At 33.0% G+C, this 17,256-nt stretch overlaps 1 protein-coding gene across 1 annotated transcript; it reads right to left on the reverse strand.

Annotated features, from left to right (window-relative positions):
- Positions 1-11,091: 11,091 nt before the first annotated feature.
- Positions 11,092-16,792, reverse strand: LOC107908163 ((-)-kolavenyl diphosphate synthase TPS28, chloroplastic). The gene is made up of 14 exons (XM_041099970.1): positions 16,693-16,792; positions 16,212-16,298; positions 16,015-16,103; positions 15,586-15,916; positions 15,315-15,498; positions 14,901-15,236; positions 14,708-14,820; positions 14,392-14,618; positions 13,076-13,191; positions 12,824-12,922; positions 12,448-12,711; positions 12,107-12,230; positions 11,770-11,964; positions 11,092-11,473 (listed from the first exon to the last, which is right to left on the reverse strand). The coding sequence occupies exons 1-14, from the start codon at positions 16,790-16,792 to the stop codon at positions 11,237-11,239; spliced, it is 2,502 nt and encodes an 833-aa protein (XP_040955904.1). The 3' UTR covers positions 11,092-11,236.
- Between the last annotated feature and the right edge of the window lie 464 nt (positions 16,793-17,256).

The raw sequence follows: 17,256 nt of genomic DNA on the forward strand, positions 1-17,256 counted from the left end.
GAGTAGATCTTTCAAGGCTCAATCAACAACTTTAGCCTTTCCTTTACTTGAAGTTTTCTCCCCCTTTTCTTTCTTTGGATGGTGGAAGATGGCTATTCTTATCATTCTTCCTAGGGGTGAGTATTTGATCGAGTTGAGTCGAATTGAGTCAAAAAAAATTGAGTTAGTCAAGTTAACGAATTCTATTTTATCAAACGAACTCAATTTAAAAATTTTTCGAATCGAATCGAATCAAGTAAAAATTTTTCAAGTCAAGTCGAGTTGAGTTGACGGATCCTATTATTTATACTCAATGTTGTGTTTACATGGACCGATTATTTAACTAGTAGACGAAGTACAAGATTATTTAACTACATAAACAATATAATGGGTTTTCCTTTTAATTTAATGGGTAAGCATTTATCAAAATGACGTAGTTTTGCCTTTTAACATAATGATTTTTACTTTTAACTTTAAAAAAAGGTAAACATTTATCAAAACGACGTAGTTTTGCCTTTCTTATTTAGATTTTCGGATTACTTGAATTGTGTAATTCATGTTCGAGTTAAATCGAAAATTTTAATTTTTTATTTGAGTTGATCCGAATAACTCGATTAACTCGAACTATTTAATTCAAATTTTAAATTTTTTATCGAATTTTTTGAATCGAATCGGATTTTGCTCACCCTTAATTCTTCTCACTATTTTCCTTTTTATACATAGTTTAATCTTAATTAAGCGTACTTAATTAGTTTAATTAGGTTGTTATTGTACTTAATCAACCATTAGCTAAACAAAGTGCGAATCAACATCATCATCCACTAAGTTATGATGGATAATGGTTAAAAAACCATTTTAGTCCATTAGATCATTTCTATCTAGGTCCTTAAGTATTTTCTAAATTAAAACTCAATAGTGATTGGACTTTTACAATTTAGTCCTTGAGCTTTAATTAACTACTTTCTTAATTAATTTATCAAGTTTCAATATATTTTCATAATAACTTCCTTAATCTCTATTTTTCATCCTTATAGACTTGATTCATAGAAACGAGGTCTCAAAACTGCATATTTCGATACAATTGAAATCGGGTCGTTATAATTCTCCTCTTCTTAAAAAATTTCATCCACGAAACTTACTTGGAAAGAGGTGGGGATATTGAAATTTCATTGTTTCTTTCGGCTTCCATGTAGACTTTTCCACGCTGTGATGGCGTCAAGACTTTCATCAATGACACACGTTTGTTTCTCAATTCTTTCACTTCTCGAGCTAAAATCTTAAATGGTTCTTCATCATAGGTTAAATTAGACTGTAGCTCAATTTCGTCTAGAGTTAAAACATAGGAGGGATAAGATCGATATCTTCTTAGCATTGAAACATGGTAAATATTACAGATTTTATCTAACTCCAGTGATAGTGCTAAACGGTACGCCACGAGTCCAACTCTTTCAAGAGCTTCATAAGGCCTAATAAATCTTGGACTGAATTTCCCCTTTCTACCGAAACGTAGAATTTTCTCCTAATATGAGACTTTTAAAAAGACTTTATCACCTATTTTAAACTCGTTTCTTTTCTTTTCAAGTCGGCATAAGATTTTTGTTTATCTGTAGCAGCTTTTAAATGATCTCTAATAATCTTGATTTTATCTTCAGTTTCATGAACTAAATCAATTGCAATTAGTTTACTTTCACTCAGTTCCATCCAACAAAGAGGAGTTCAACATTTATGACCATACAAAGCTTCGTATGGTGCCATTCTTATACTCAATTGGTAGTTGTTATTATAAGCAAATTCCACTAGAGGTGGAAATCTTTCTTAACTTCCTTCGAATTCAATCACATAGTTTCGCGACATATCTTCACGTATTTGCATTACTCAATTCAATTAGCCATCAGTTTGAGGGTGGAATGTTGTGGTGAAGTTCAATTTAGTGCCTAATGGTTTATACAACTTACCCCAAAATCTAAAGGTAAACTTTGGGTCTTGATCTAAAATGATGGACAATGACACTCCATGCAATTTCACGATCTAAAAAATATACAATTTAGCTAATTTTTCCAACGAATAATCAACTTTTACTATAATAAAATGAGAGAATATTTTCATTTGTCAACAATTACCCAAATTGAATATTTCTTTTTAGGTGATAATGGCAACCTAGTCACAAAATCTATAGTGGTTCGCTCTAATATCCATTCAGGAATCGCTATAGGCTATAACAGTGCCGAGGGAACTTGATGTTCAACTTTTACTTGTTGACATACTAGACACATTGTCACATATTTAGTTATATCCGTTTTCATGCTTGGCCACCGGTAAAACGATTTTAGATAATTATACACTTTATTGCTACCCAGATGCATCACATAAGTACTATGGTGAGCCTCCTAAAGAGTGTCTCGCTTTAAATTTGCATCAATCTGTACACATAATATACTTTGAAAGTATAAACTCCCATATTTGCTTACCTTAAACTCACTGGTTTTCCCATTTTCAACTAGTCTTCGTTTTGCTTCGAGCTTGTCATCAGACTTCTACAGTTTTCGAATTCTTTGGAGAAACATAGGATTAATTCTTAATTCTGCTAAAATAGAGCCATCACACTCCAAGGCCAAATGTGCGTTCATCACCTTCAAAGCTAATAAAGACTTTCAACATAAAGCGTCAGCCATAACATTGGTTTTTCATGGATGATAGTTAATGATCTGATCATTGAGTAGCTTAAGCTACCTACGTTGTCTTAAATTCAATTCTTTTTGTATGAGAAAATACTTCAAACTCTTGTGATCCATAAAGATGTGACATCTCTCACTGTAAAGGTAATGTCTCCAAATATTTAAAGCAAAAAAAGAATTGCAATAAGTCGTGAATGGGATAATTCTTCTCATGAGGTTTGGGTTGTCGAGAAGTGTATGCAATTACTTTACCACCTTACATCAATACACATCCTAAACCGATTTAAGATGCATCTACTAAGAAATCCTTTCCCTAACTCAGGTTGTGTTAGTATTGGTGCTTTAGTTAACATCGTCTTCAACTTCTCAAAACTTTGCTCAGATCTCTCGGACCATTCAAAAATAACATTCTTCTATAGTAACTTAGTTAATGGGAGAGCTATCATTGAGAACCCTTTTACAAATCATTGATAATACCTCGTTAGACCATGAAAACTCCTCACTTCCGTGACATTCTTTGGGGGTTTTCAATCTATAATGGCTGAAATTTTACTTGGACCGACACGAATGCCTTCAGTTGATATTACATGCCCTAAAAATCCCACTTCTCAAAGTCAAAACTCACATTTACTAAACTTAGAATACAATTTCATCTCCCTTAAAACTTGTAATACAATTCTAAAATTTCGATTATACTTTTCTTCATTCTTTAAATAGATTAAAATGTCATCGATAAATACTACTAAAAAATGATCCAAGTATGGTTGAAAAATTCTATTCATTAAATCCATAAAGGTTTCTGGGGCATTGGTAAGCCCAAACGACATTAACAAGAACTTATCAAACATTTAACTTTGAGTTGGTAATATCTCGAACGAAGGTCAATCTTTGAAAACAAGATCGCTCCCTTGAGTTGATCAAATAAATTATCAATTCGGGGAAGTGGATTTTTTCTTTATCGTGACCTTATTTAATTGTATGTAGTCGATACACAGTCTCAATGTCCTATCTTTTTTTCTCCACAAACAGAACCGAAGCTCCCTAAGGCAATACACTCGGCCTGATAAACCTTCGATCTAGTAGTTCTTGCAAATAAGCTTTTAATTCTTTTAACTCAGTTGGGGCCATTCTATAAGGCACAATGGAAATTGGTACAGTCCTAGGTGTTGTTTCAATAGCAAATTAAACTTCTCTATCAGGTGGCAAGCCTGACAACTCCTCTGGAAATACATTTGGAAATTCTCGAATAGTAGAGACTTGATCCACCTTAGATCCCGATATATGCATATATAGGATATAGGTTAAATACACCTTACACCCTTTTCTAATTAATTATCGAGCCGTTATTACAAAAATTATATTGGTTAAACATTTAGATTTATTTGCCTCAACATTCACTAGCTCATCTTCCATGACTTTCAGTGAGGTTCTCTTCAACTTGCAATTTATTATGACATCGTGAGAAGTTAACCAATTCATACCAAGAATTGCATTGAATTCATCAAATGGTAATAGCATAAGGTTGGCCAAAAATTCATGTCCCTAGATTTTCAATGGACAATTCTTACAAATTTTATTAATAATAATACTCTGGCCCAATGGGTAGTTGCTCGCATATCAAAATTTTTAGTTTCTATTGGTATATCTCTCTCCGCAACTAATGACATGAAAATGTATGAATTAGTCGACCCAAGGTCGACTAATGCACGCACAAGTATATCAAATAAGGAAAATATACCAGTAATAACATCAGGAGTGTCAACCTCCTCTCTGGCCCTCATAACATAGGCTTTAGCAAGCACACAAGTCTCAAGTTTTAAAGAAGTATCCCTTGTTCCTCCCTAGTTGCCTCCAATTGTACTACCTATTCTTGATTTTCTACCTTTCTGCAATGCTGACACCAGCTTTGCAATCAATTCATTACCTTTCTCATATTTTTTCGAGCAATCTCTCATGAAGTGCTCTTTGGAGCCACACTTGAAACAAAATCCTTTCATCAACCAATACTCTCCAGCAAGATTTTTCCCACAATGTTTACAAGTAGGTCTACTCATATTCTATATGCTTCTAGTGTTAGCAACTGATGTAGCTTGAGATCATTGATTGCCTTGTCTTTGTCCTTCTCTCTTTTGGATCCTTAAAGGAGTAGAGGAATGGCTTTGAAAGTCTTTGGTCTTCTTGGCTCATGGTGATGGAAATGTTCTAACCATACTTCACTTACCAAAATTTTGGTTCTTAAACTTAGCTTATTACTTCTTATTTCGCATATCCTCTATTTTCTATGCTCGTTCAGACAAAATGATAAATTCTTTTAGCTCTAGGGCTCCGATCAACATTTGAATGCATTCTTTTAGTCCCCACTCGAATCGAGTACACATATCTGTTTCAGTGGTCACAAGTTCCGGGCATATTTACTCAATCAAACGAATTCTCGCTCATATTCAGCCACCATCATATTCCCTTGTTTCAACTCCATAAATTCTTTTTTCTTCCTCTCCAAATATAACTGACTTATGTATTTCTTCTTGAATTTAGTTTGGAAGAATTCTTAATTTACTCAATCTTTCAGGGTCATTGCTGTTAGATTTACCTACCATTAGTATGCTTTCTTTTTAAGCAAAGATACAACACACCTCAAACTATCATCGGGTGTGCACATTGGTTCATCAAAAATTCCTTAAGTACTTTCTATCCAATACTCAAAATTTTCTTGGTCGTTATCCTTTTTACCATTAAACTCCTCTGCCTCATACTTGTAGAGTTTTTCAATTGAAAGGTAGTTAATTGGTGTTAGTGTAAGAGCTTGAGGTTTAGTTTGCGTAACTAGGGACACTTTAGGTGGAGGGGGTGACATTTGCTGTTGGGGAGTTGAAGGGGTTGCTCCCATAAATTGGTTGAACCATTGGTTCATCATTTGAATAAAAACATTCCTAGTTGTTGGAAAAATTCGGTTCAAAAATAGCTTTATTGGACAACGGAAAATTAAAATTTTGAAAATCGAGTTGATTTGTGATATTTATAGCAATAAATGTTTCTCGAAATTGCGCATCTATTTTTCGTTAGATAGATCCTTTTCATTCTCAACTCTCAACCGGGCGACCTTTTCCGCTATTCTCATACCACGTATTGTTTCGAGTGTGGGCTCGTACTAATTTGAATCAAACATTAAACCAAAAATTATTTATTTTACTTTCAGTGGGAAAACAAAAATCTCTCTTTAATAGAAACTAGTAGAATTGTTATTCCATAAAGTATAATTTATACTTAGAAATAAATTCTCATTATTTTCGGGGAAAATAAAAATATCTCAAAGTTGCGTAAAACTTATTCTTGTGCATTTAGCCCTATCGGTACTATCTATTTATAGGGAGAAGAAGTGAAAACCTTGTTGAATTAGTAGAAGTCTATTTCAATAAAAAAACAACTTCCTAGTTGAACTAGAAGAGAGAGGGGTGGCAACCCTAGTTAAATATACTAGGGTTTTCCGTCCCATGTATCCAACATGAGGGCCTTTTGGGTCTCTCTCATGTTGGATCTAATTATAAGTGCTTCTTGAACTTTTAACCCAACACTATAATTCGATCCAACCCAATGCTTATTTTTCTATTTTTCGAAATAAACATAATAATTAAATTAATTAAATAATTTTTCAATTAAATAATTTTCTCAAACCGATTCTAATTCCGTTAAAATCATAACAACTTTACTATAAAAGAATCTATAATAAAATATATTTAATCTTTCTACATTCAACGGATTCACAATTACCAATTAATTTAATTTCATTTTCGAACTTTAATTATTTAATTAATTAAATAATAATTCAAAAAATTATAAATTAATTCTCAGGTCATTTCTATACTTAGTAAGAAAACCACATTCATTTTTTAATATTTTTCATTTCACTAACTTTACCATTTCTATCAATTTCTGTTCATTTGATCCAATATGCAATTTATTTCTGGTTTCAACGAGTTAACGAAGGGATCGATTGGGCGTATGTGATTAGGGCTTAAATGATAAGTTCTAACTTTTTGCTTATTAATTATAAACTCATTTAGTCACGAAGTTATTCCACTATAGTATCGTGACTGAGCTCTCCCTAATGACATACAATTACGAAAACAACTCGATCAGTGCTCGTCCAATGACCTTGTCATAAGTGTGTTACCCTCATAGGATATCTTTAATCTCTTTGGGATAAATCCACTCTCCCAATATTATCCTATTTTATCTCATGGTAACCATTAAATCTTCCTTCATGAAAATTCAATTACTATTAAATAGTAATTAAGTCATTAATCACAAAAATGAACGACCCATGACCACATTTACTTTTCATCTATCATGTAATACCAATGAGAGGATATCATTTACTCATGTCTTGGGTTATGAATTCCACTATTGTAAATGATGTTAAATACGGAAAAAGTCGTATACCCAACGCATCAACTTTCAATTCCTTATCTATTTGAACTTAGACTTTTAGTTACATCAAAATATATGAGTCACAAATGCATAGTCTATCATCTACTCAGGATTAATGTATGTCACACTATGAATGTCACAATTGAATAATTCTATAAAAAGATTTGATTTATTCTGCTTGGGTCTGGTCTAGTGTATTGTCAGTCCAGTCAGTCACATCTATATATTTATCTTCTGGAAGTCATCCGCTCCAATGCCCAAGACAAAACATCTCTCCAATTGGACTTGATAGACATAATATTAATCTTTCAATTGGTTTACTCATTTTCGATTAGACTAAGGACATATTTAGGTTCATCTAGTAATATAAGTTGTCTTTCCGTTTTACGATCCGACCACGTAATATTGCTTAGTATTAGTTAAATATTAGACAACCAATGAGCTAATATTTGTTTCTATTTTTCTTTACATACAAAAACCATTGAGGACAATATAAAAAAGATATTAACGTAATTCATGAATAATTTTATTAACCAATCTATTCGACAAAATTATAAGTGTACATAGATGAGAATACTACACTTAGGGCACCAGATGCAAGAACATCACCCCTTAGCCCTTGCGGGGTAGGCAAACTTTGAGCTCCTTAATTAGAGGCAAGAGCATTACTTTCTACTTCATCATTTATAGCTTGTCTTGAGTTAGCCGACATGGATAATCTATAGAGAAAATCAAAGCCAATTTAAATCAAAGATACATCACACTATTATAGACTATCGTTGCATGTATTTCTAGACTTGATGTATATCTCGTTTTATTACTAGAATCAACTAAATTTAATCTCTGATACCACTAAATGTAGCACTTAATATCCGACCAGATCGCCGGGTCTAAGTTACGAGATGTCACATTCGTTACCAAAGCAATAACAAGCGATTGCGATTCAAATAAACAATTTACAAATGTTGTTGTGATCATTACACAATCTTGACACGCTTTACAATCATATTCTAACTTTATACAACTCTATGAGAACTCTTGGATACTCAGAGATTTAATATGGGCTAAAATGCAAAGTTTTCAAATTTTTGTGAGTTGGAGTCGCGACTATGGTAAACCCACATTGTAACTTCGTCGATAGAGGCTCAGTATCACGAATTTAGATGCGCAATGTCATGAATTGAAAAGTAGTAGGTTGACGTCATGACATCATTAAAATTGTGTCACGACTTTGGTGGCAGACTCCCTCAAATGTTACCCACTCAATTCAACCTACCCAAATTGAAAAATTGAAATTGATTTTAAGTCCCCAAATAATGCAATTATCAGCAATATTTTCATCCATAATCACTTAATTTAACATTTCAACTTAAATACCAATTCAACTCACCACCTTATCAAGTAAACTTATGCACATAAAACTCATGAGGTTTTTGAAATCAAAAGAATTTAGCTGACATTAAACACCTGACCATAAACTTGACATTTCCAACCTTATATTTGAAAATCAACTTTAACATTCATTACAAAAGATTGACCACTACAAGAAAGACTCCCTATATACATGCCACAATGACAAGTACAAAAATAAACATACTCTTTTCGTCTTAATGATAGTGTGGTATTTGCACTAAACTGGATTTGGGATCTCCAATGCCTAAGGATCTACATGAAAAGAAACAATGATAGGTAAGCAACATTTAATGCTTAGTAAGTTCAGATGGAATTTACTGTACTTACTTTGATCGTAGGTGAACATGTTAAATACCAATTGAACTAAGCAAAAATCTAGCTAAATAAGGCACATAACATTACGAACATGATAAGCATAAGAAACATATATGCTCATGTGTCAAACGTCATAACTATAACCAAATCATCATAAAGATGCACCAATTTTTGTAAGATAATTCTATTCTCAATTCTTTTCACTAGGCTACTCGTCATGCCATTACGAGCCGCATACTTTTTTAGTTTAGCAAATCAAGTTCTTTTTTTTTTCCATTATCTGGTTTCAAGATTCAATTTAATGTTTTACCCAATACAATCTTAGTAAAAATAGACTTGGACACACGGGTGAAATACACCACACCAAGATAGCTCATGTGAGCATAAACTACACCACACCAAAGCACCTGAGTGCGAAGTTCGTGGGCAACAAATGCATATACATATGCAAATACGTCTCTCCACCACACCAAGGTCTACAGAGAGACAATGAATACTCGATGATCCGCAACAAATGTTGGATCCTAAACGACATATCATAATCTCCACATTGTTAACAAACCCATACATAGAAGCACATATGACTCTATTGGCATGTCAACTGTATCCTAGCCTTTCTATTAAGTTTACATGGGCATCAACCATTCATATATGCATATATATATATGCTATGACCCTTACATATCAATTTTCAGAATTCATAGATTGTAGCTATGTACAAATCACACCTACAATTTAATGATATATATAAAGATCTTTTTCCAATCTTCTAGCTACAGTTCAATAGACATAACATCATTAAACTTATCACAAGTTACCCCCGTTCATTTATGTTTCCTAGATAATATGTCAATTTCCATTATAATCTTAGCATGAGTTTAACCATAGATGAAATTAACATGAAACAAATACAAGCATACCTATCAAAAAAGGAAGGATAGTAAGTTCCATGAAAACTTACCTTTCAAAACACAAAATGAGTAGATCTTTCAAGGCTCAATCAACAACTTTAGCTTTTCCTTTACTTGCTCCACTTCTTTCCAATTCTTGCTCTAAGTAATTTTGGTTTGGATAAATGGATGGAGGACTTGAAGTTTTCTCCCCCTTTTCTTTCTTTGGGCTGTGGAAGAAGATGAGCATTCTCATCTTTCTTCCCATATTTTCTTTTTTATACATAGTTTAATCTTATTAAGCTTACTTAATTAGTTTAATTAAGTTATTATTATACTTAATCAACCATTAGCTAAACAAAGTGCGAATCAACATCATCATCCACTAAGTCATGATGGACAATGGTTAAATAACTATTTTGGTTCATTAGATAATTGCTATTTATGTCCTCAAGCATTTTCTAAATTAAAACTCAATAGCGATTGAACTTTTATAATTTAATAACTGAGCTTTAATTAACTACTTTCTTAGTTAATTTGTTTAACTGAATTTCAATATATTTTCATAATAACTTCCCTAATCTCACAATAAGAGTTTGTTATTACAACGTCCTTAGTTGGAATATCCACCTTTTTTATCATCAACTGTTCGAGTTTTGTTTCATCATCGCCAATCCAAGATTGTTCTCTACCAACCATCAATCTTACGAGGCGCAATAATGTAGTTTTAAATTTGAAATAAACTAATTATCATTATTTTATTACTAAATTTGAATTATTATTTTAATTTTGAATTAATAAGTTGTAATTTATAAAATCGTCTCTACCTTTATAAATAGAAATTAATTAAGTAGAGCCATTTGATGATGATAACTATGCAAAGTGTTAGATTAGCCTATGAAGGAGTTATATTAGAAATTGATTTCCTTGGTGGGAGAGAGGGATATTTAAACATGCTGTTATTTTCCAAATTTATGAGATACCAATACCAATATTATTAAATGAGATTTTTCTTTATAGAATTTTATGAACATCTATGTTGATAAAATTATTCATTTTGGATTTTACAATGATCAACATTTTCCTTTTGGGTATTGTCATTTCATTTTGCATGCATGATTTGAAGTTTCAAACTCTAGAAATGATCTAACCAGATGCTTGGTATAATTGGACAAACCTATGGATCTTATCAAAGACTTCATATCTGTGAGCCATTGCTTTTATCATTTTCTATTTGTTTACTTAAAATAGTTATTTCAATTTTTCGTGGCCATGGAATCAGATATTATTGATTTTTTCTTTTTTATTTGTTTATGACTTGCTTTATTCATAAAGGCAATTAATTCTTAAGAATGATCACAGTCACATCAACCATAAAAGAAGGATTGATCGAGGAGTACTTATTTCCATTTTTGTGGCCATGAAACAGATATTATTGATTTTATTTTATGTTTTGCTTTATAACCTGCTCTACTCATAAATGGAATTAATCTTTAAGAATGATCACAGTCACATCAACTTTAAAAGAAGGATTGATCAGTGTACTTTCTCAAAGAGTACTTTAGCAATGTGAAATATGATAGTCTCTAAGTCACAGTGTGCAGCATAGTAAAAACTCTGTGCTACTGTGAGAAATGTTTGCTTGAATCTGGAGTCAATGTCGTCTGAGGAATTTTCGAGTACCACTTGAGCAAGTTCTTGCATGGCAGATTCTATTTCCCGGGTTCTGCTCTGTTCTGTGTCAGTGTTATTAAAGCACCCATTGTCATGCACCTGCAACACCTCACATCATAAATGATGAGTAAATTGTTTGAAACTATCAAGAGGGATTGCTTATCCCCTTACCCTTAAAAATCACCTATAAGATCAATGAAAGCATCTATGATATATATGTAAATTATGTTACTTGGATTTGAATTTAAGGGTGAGTGTAAGCATTTATGAATTCTATGTATTTAGTGGGTCCTGGAGGATCATATCTTCATACTTATGTCAGGACATATATAGGAAAATGCTGAAAGAATGCAGCTGAATTGATAAGAAAGATTTGTTGGTTTCATGCAACTGACCTCTTGCTTTTGGTAGTGACAGAGCTGATGGCAAACTGTATTGATGAGATTGGATAGTCGCGGGTATTGGGGGTGAGGCACTAGCTCCTCCGTGGGCCAATATCCAGAGGTAAGATTGATTGTTTGCACCACTAATTCTGCTACTCCTTGGTGCCTATCACCTTCCTCTGCCCATTTCAGCATCCACTTTTCCCACTTTTTTCAACCCCACAAGGAAAATATTAACATTTAGAAAGCACCAAATTACCACATTGGAATTTCTAGTTTCCAACACTAGGTTTAGCTGTCCGATTTTATTTTTACTGGAAAGATAGATATGGATAGAATGATTACTTACAGCACGGCGAATGTCACGGCTAATGTCTCGACCATGAGCCACAAGTGCATCCAAGGATAGGTAGTTGAGTGTCCGAAGTAAAGCGTCAATGAGCTTCTGCATTGTCCTGTTTGAGTCCAACTTCCTACAACATAAATCACATGTAAACATCACTTTGTTTGTCAATCTTTCTTAGGCACATCACATTGACCCAGGTCAGTCTTTCCATCCTGTCCCTACATAAATGGCTTACAGGAATTCCTTTTTTTGACTAATACAGCAGTACAGCTTTTTACATAAAATCTGAACAAGCATAAGTTTTATGATTTAGCTTAAATTAATGTAAGCAGTTGTGGTTATACCTTCCATTAAAGTGGCTAAATGGTGCATCACCCAAACTTGTGAATACTTGGACAAATCTTTTTCTGAGCTCATAATCGCTCGGTCTGTGTATTCCACTGTGAAAAGAAGAGGCGATGGTCTCAACCAAGAAGGCGGTCTTAGCCCATGCCAGCCGCTCTTGGGACCTTTCTGGCTCGAAAATGCTGGCCGCTGCCATAAAGTAAGATAAGAGAAGGGATCTTCTGCTCATTCCAAAATCACCCAGACCCATTTCCCAGTACCACCTGCTCCAACTCATAGAATACCCATAACTCATTTTATTGTTAGTTACTGTGAGTAAACATCATTATATATATATTTAAAATAATTGAGCAAGCAAGGGGGTTAACGGGTTGCCTTTGCATGCCATTCCATTCCATCTGATGTAAAGCTTGACAATTGTTGAAGTCTAGCTTTGCAAGCTCAAGGTATGCATTGTTGTTCACATACGGCATCCTGTAATTTATTTTAAATGGAATGTAAGCTATTTAATTTCCTGTCTTTAGCAGAATATATATATTTTTATTTGTAATTTTATATAGAATTTCTTTTGAATAATAAAAGTTTCTACTTTTAATTATACTATGAAAAGGAAAAGGAAAAGGTAACCTGTAAAGAGTCTTTCCGATCCATACTTCATCTTCCCCACCATACTGTTCTATGTAAAATCTGGTTTCCACTCTTGGAAGGCTTGCAAGCCATGGGAACTTCAATGCAAACCCAACCTGTTAATTAACTAAAAGGTATCAAAATATACAAAGATAATTTTCAAGTGTTGTACATGCAATTTATGATTAAAAAAACTTTTAATTCAAGGGTTTTTTTTAATTCAAATTTTTGATTATATTTAAACTTTCAAAACTTGACCTAATGTTTTGTCATATTGTAAGATAAATAAAATACTAGTTTTTAGAAACAAAAATATTTTATAATTAACTTAATTGGCTTTTAACTTGCAAACTCCCACTCTATGGAGATGGAGTAGTGCGCTAATAAATTAAATAGAAAAAATAAGCTACCAGGGTTGATTGGTTGAGACTAGATCCGATCATGGGTCAAGTTAAATCAGATTCTAGCCGAGTCAATATAAAATTTTATACCTTAATTTGGTAGAGAAATAGATTTAAAATTTTACTCAAGTTTGATCCAAAATAAAAATGCTAAACTCGAACTCAAACCCTTATATATTAATTTTTTTATATAAAAATAAATTTAAAAAATACAATATATCAAATAAATGTGTCTCAGTCAATTAAAAATACATTAAAAAAAAATTATACTTAAATAACATTAAGATAATTATAACTTAGGAAACAAATACCTCTAAAATAGAAGTAAAACTAACAATATCTAAATAATAACAACAAAATAATAACAATATAATAGCGAAATGTTAACAAAATTCGAACTAAAAAATCTATCTGAAGCTCAACCTATTTAAAAACGGACATTATTTTTATCCAAACTCATTTTACTTGTATTTTTACTCAAATTTTCTCACTTTTCGAATAGATTTTACTTATATTTTTATTCAAATCTTTTCATTTTTCTAATAGAACATTAAGCGTGGAGGGATAACCTAATACCCTACTTAAAACGCACACACAAAAGTACGTGCGAAATAAAAGTAATACAGTAACTGAAAACGGAAAAAAAAAGATCAACACATTGTATCTAATCACTTATTAATAGGCGATATTGACAGATCAGTCATAAGAGAATCAATTTTATAAAGTAGTGACATATATATATATATATATTATTATGGAGAATATTTTATTCATACGAGTTTATGTACGGTCATTATATTTTATTATTTATAAATATAAACTTGGTATTTATTTATAAATTCTATTTTGTTTTATTCAATAAGTTGTTATTATTTACTGATTATTCCATATTTGTATATGTAATATATAATTTACCTCGCCAGATAAGTCTTTGCTTATGATCCATTTGTCTAAAAGTTGATTACTAGCTTGTTTCTCTCTTAAGAAATCGGATGAAAAACGGTTGGCATCTTCAAGAATCTGGTCTCCGGGGAACCGCAGTTGCGAAGCTCTATATAGGTTGAAAATCCCTGTTACTGCTTGGTTTGACTGTCCCACAAAGCAGAAGAACTCGCCGCCTTTCTCAAAATGTCGAAAAACGTCTGTTCCATTCATATCAAGTCCAAGAATGTTAGTAACCTAAACAACAATCCATTTTCAGAGCTATATGTAATGATCCAAAGCTTTATACCGGCAGAAACCTCGTATCCATGTAACCTTAGTAACCTAAACCCCATGGCTGTATCGTCAATGTCTTGAACCCGAGTGTTTCTTGCCCAACATATCCCTTCTTCAGTCCAGTATCTGAAATTTAAAAAAAGAAAACCAAAGTTGACGATCAGTTTCAACTTTAGGAAAATTAATTACTTATATGCTGCACGTACCGATAAGTATAGTCTAGGCATTGTTTAATTTCGGGGTTGAAATATCTTGAAATCCCAAGGCGTTGCAATCGGTCGATAGCCCAAATATGTTCGAAGAGATCAACGGGGTATACGTTGGGGACTCCGCCATTGAATCTTTGAACAATTTTGGTTAAGTAATTAAGACAATTCTCGTCTTTGGTTTGCATGACAGCATAGGCAGTGGAGGATGGTGAGAACAAGAAAGACCCATCTTGACACTGCAACTTCAAAAGCTTTTCCCAATCCAAGTCTAGCATCCCTTCAAGGCTATGTAGTAGTGTTGTGGCCACATTGTGCATTATCTCCTTTGGTATCCTATCCCACACATATAATACTTACATTACATTATGCACACATAATAATTGTGGAAAGCTTGGGAATTTATATATATACCTTGTGAGCTTTAGATCCCTCTGTTCGTAGATGTTTTGAAAGATAGGAGACTCATACGGTACTTCAATGTTCAAACTTCGAGCTATTTCCAAAAGCGAAGGAAAAACCACTTCAAACCCTATTGGCATATGCTCTGCTTTCTCATCTTCGAGTTTGCTTATGTTCTCTTTGAAAAATGACAATCCTTTCAAGAGAGAGAAAAAAAAATGTTGGGTTTGAATATAAGTATCGGATATGAATATAACATTCAAAATGAGAACCTTTGAAGTACCTTTTTGGCATTTGTCTGGATGAAGATTCCATGTTTTCAACGCAACAACACAAGCTAAAGTGTTGATCAATCGATCATGGGCCACGAATATGTGTTTGTCACCCCATGATCCGTCAGGAAGTTGATTGTCGGAAATCCATTCAAGGGTAGAAGGGAACTGAGGGGAACCACTGCCATTAACGTCTTCAATGAGAGCAACCCAAGCCGTGTCATAAGCTGAACAACTTATCTCTCCATCCTCCATGGAACCCAACATGGATCTAATATTTTCCACATGTTCCTTAATCTTACTCAATTCCAGACTCTTTTTTGGATAAACAAACAAATCACATTACCACGTGTGTATCTATATATAATGCTTATGATTACATATGAATAAAATTTTTTTGTTTTTTTTTTCACTTTTCGTGGGAGGCTGAAATTATTCACCTTAAAAGCTTCCCCTTCTTGGATGTCATCATCTACAACCTCGTTCCACTTTATCACAGGCAAACCATTTTGAAACACACCAGCATATTCTGCAAATAAAGTTTAGTGCCTTGGTTAAATAATATGAAATTTGTTGATAATCATAGAGGGCAAAAAAAACCAAAGTGGTCAAGTTGTAATTAAGGTAAGCAAAGTACCTTGAGTGCGGGGCTTGGATATAGCTCTGCATAAGCGGTGAATATCAACGTTATGTCCTTTGTCTTTACCCCATGACTGCCAAGTGCCTATAGTCGAATTAATTAATCTAATTAGTATTATTATATCTTCAGTGATTAGTGATTATGACCTTCAATATAAGAACATAGAAAAAGGACAAATAATATGGGCCACATTTTGGTACTTGGTTGAACTAAAATGACTACTGTCTACTGATATAATAATTAACTTCAACGAATCCCGGAATTTCAGAGTGATGATCAATTCAATCACTATGAAGTCCCAAAGAGTTTTTCCCAAGTTTTGTGTTATTTGAAGGAAAAACAGAAAGTAAAAAAGAAGAAAAAAAGCTTTTTTTCCACCCCTTCTCCTACCATATGGGGGGAAACATGATTCAACTTACATGAAGTAGACAAAGTGAAAATACTGATGAAACGAATAAGTTAATAATTTAAACTATACCTGCAAAAGGTATGCTAACATGGTTGTAGGAGAATGATAAAGAAGAAGAAGGAATAGGAGAGGAGCAAAGGAAGAGGTGGTGAATGGAATAGGAAGACATGTTTGTCATTTGGCAACCGGAGCAAGAAAGGAAAGAGAGAGAGAGAGAGAGAGAAGGGGGGGGGCAATTTGCTGAAAAGTAGGTGCATGAGAATAAGGTAATTTGAGGCTATATATAGTTTTCGTTTTGGTATTGAATTTTACTTTAGGAATGTTTTTGATTTGGTTCTAATTACAAAAATCTCTTTGAATAACTCTTACCTTTTAACTCTTCAATATTTTTAAGGGTAAACTACCAAAATAATCACTTTTGTTTGACTCAGGTTACATTTTATTCACTTATGTTTGAAATGTTACGTTTTAGTCACTTACGTTATCGTGTTGTAACATTTTAGTCACTGAGTCGTTAATTGTCGACAATGGTGTAACGGTAAGTTGATGTTGCACGTTAAATCATCATTTCAAACGAAAATTTTAGGTTAGATTTTACAATTGGTTCCTATATTTTTTTCATTTTCAACAATT

The sequence above is a fragment of the Gossypium hirsutum genome, chromosome D08, assembly GCF_007990345.1.
Source record: "Gossypium hirsutum isolate 1008001.06 chromosome D08, Gossypium_hirsutum_v2.1, whole genome shotgun sequence".
Taxonomy (NCBI): domain Eukaryota; kingdom Viridiplantae; phylum Streptophyta; class Magnoliopsida; order Malvales; family Malvaceae; genus Gossypium; species Gossypium hirsutum.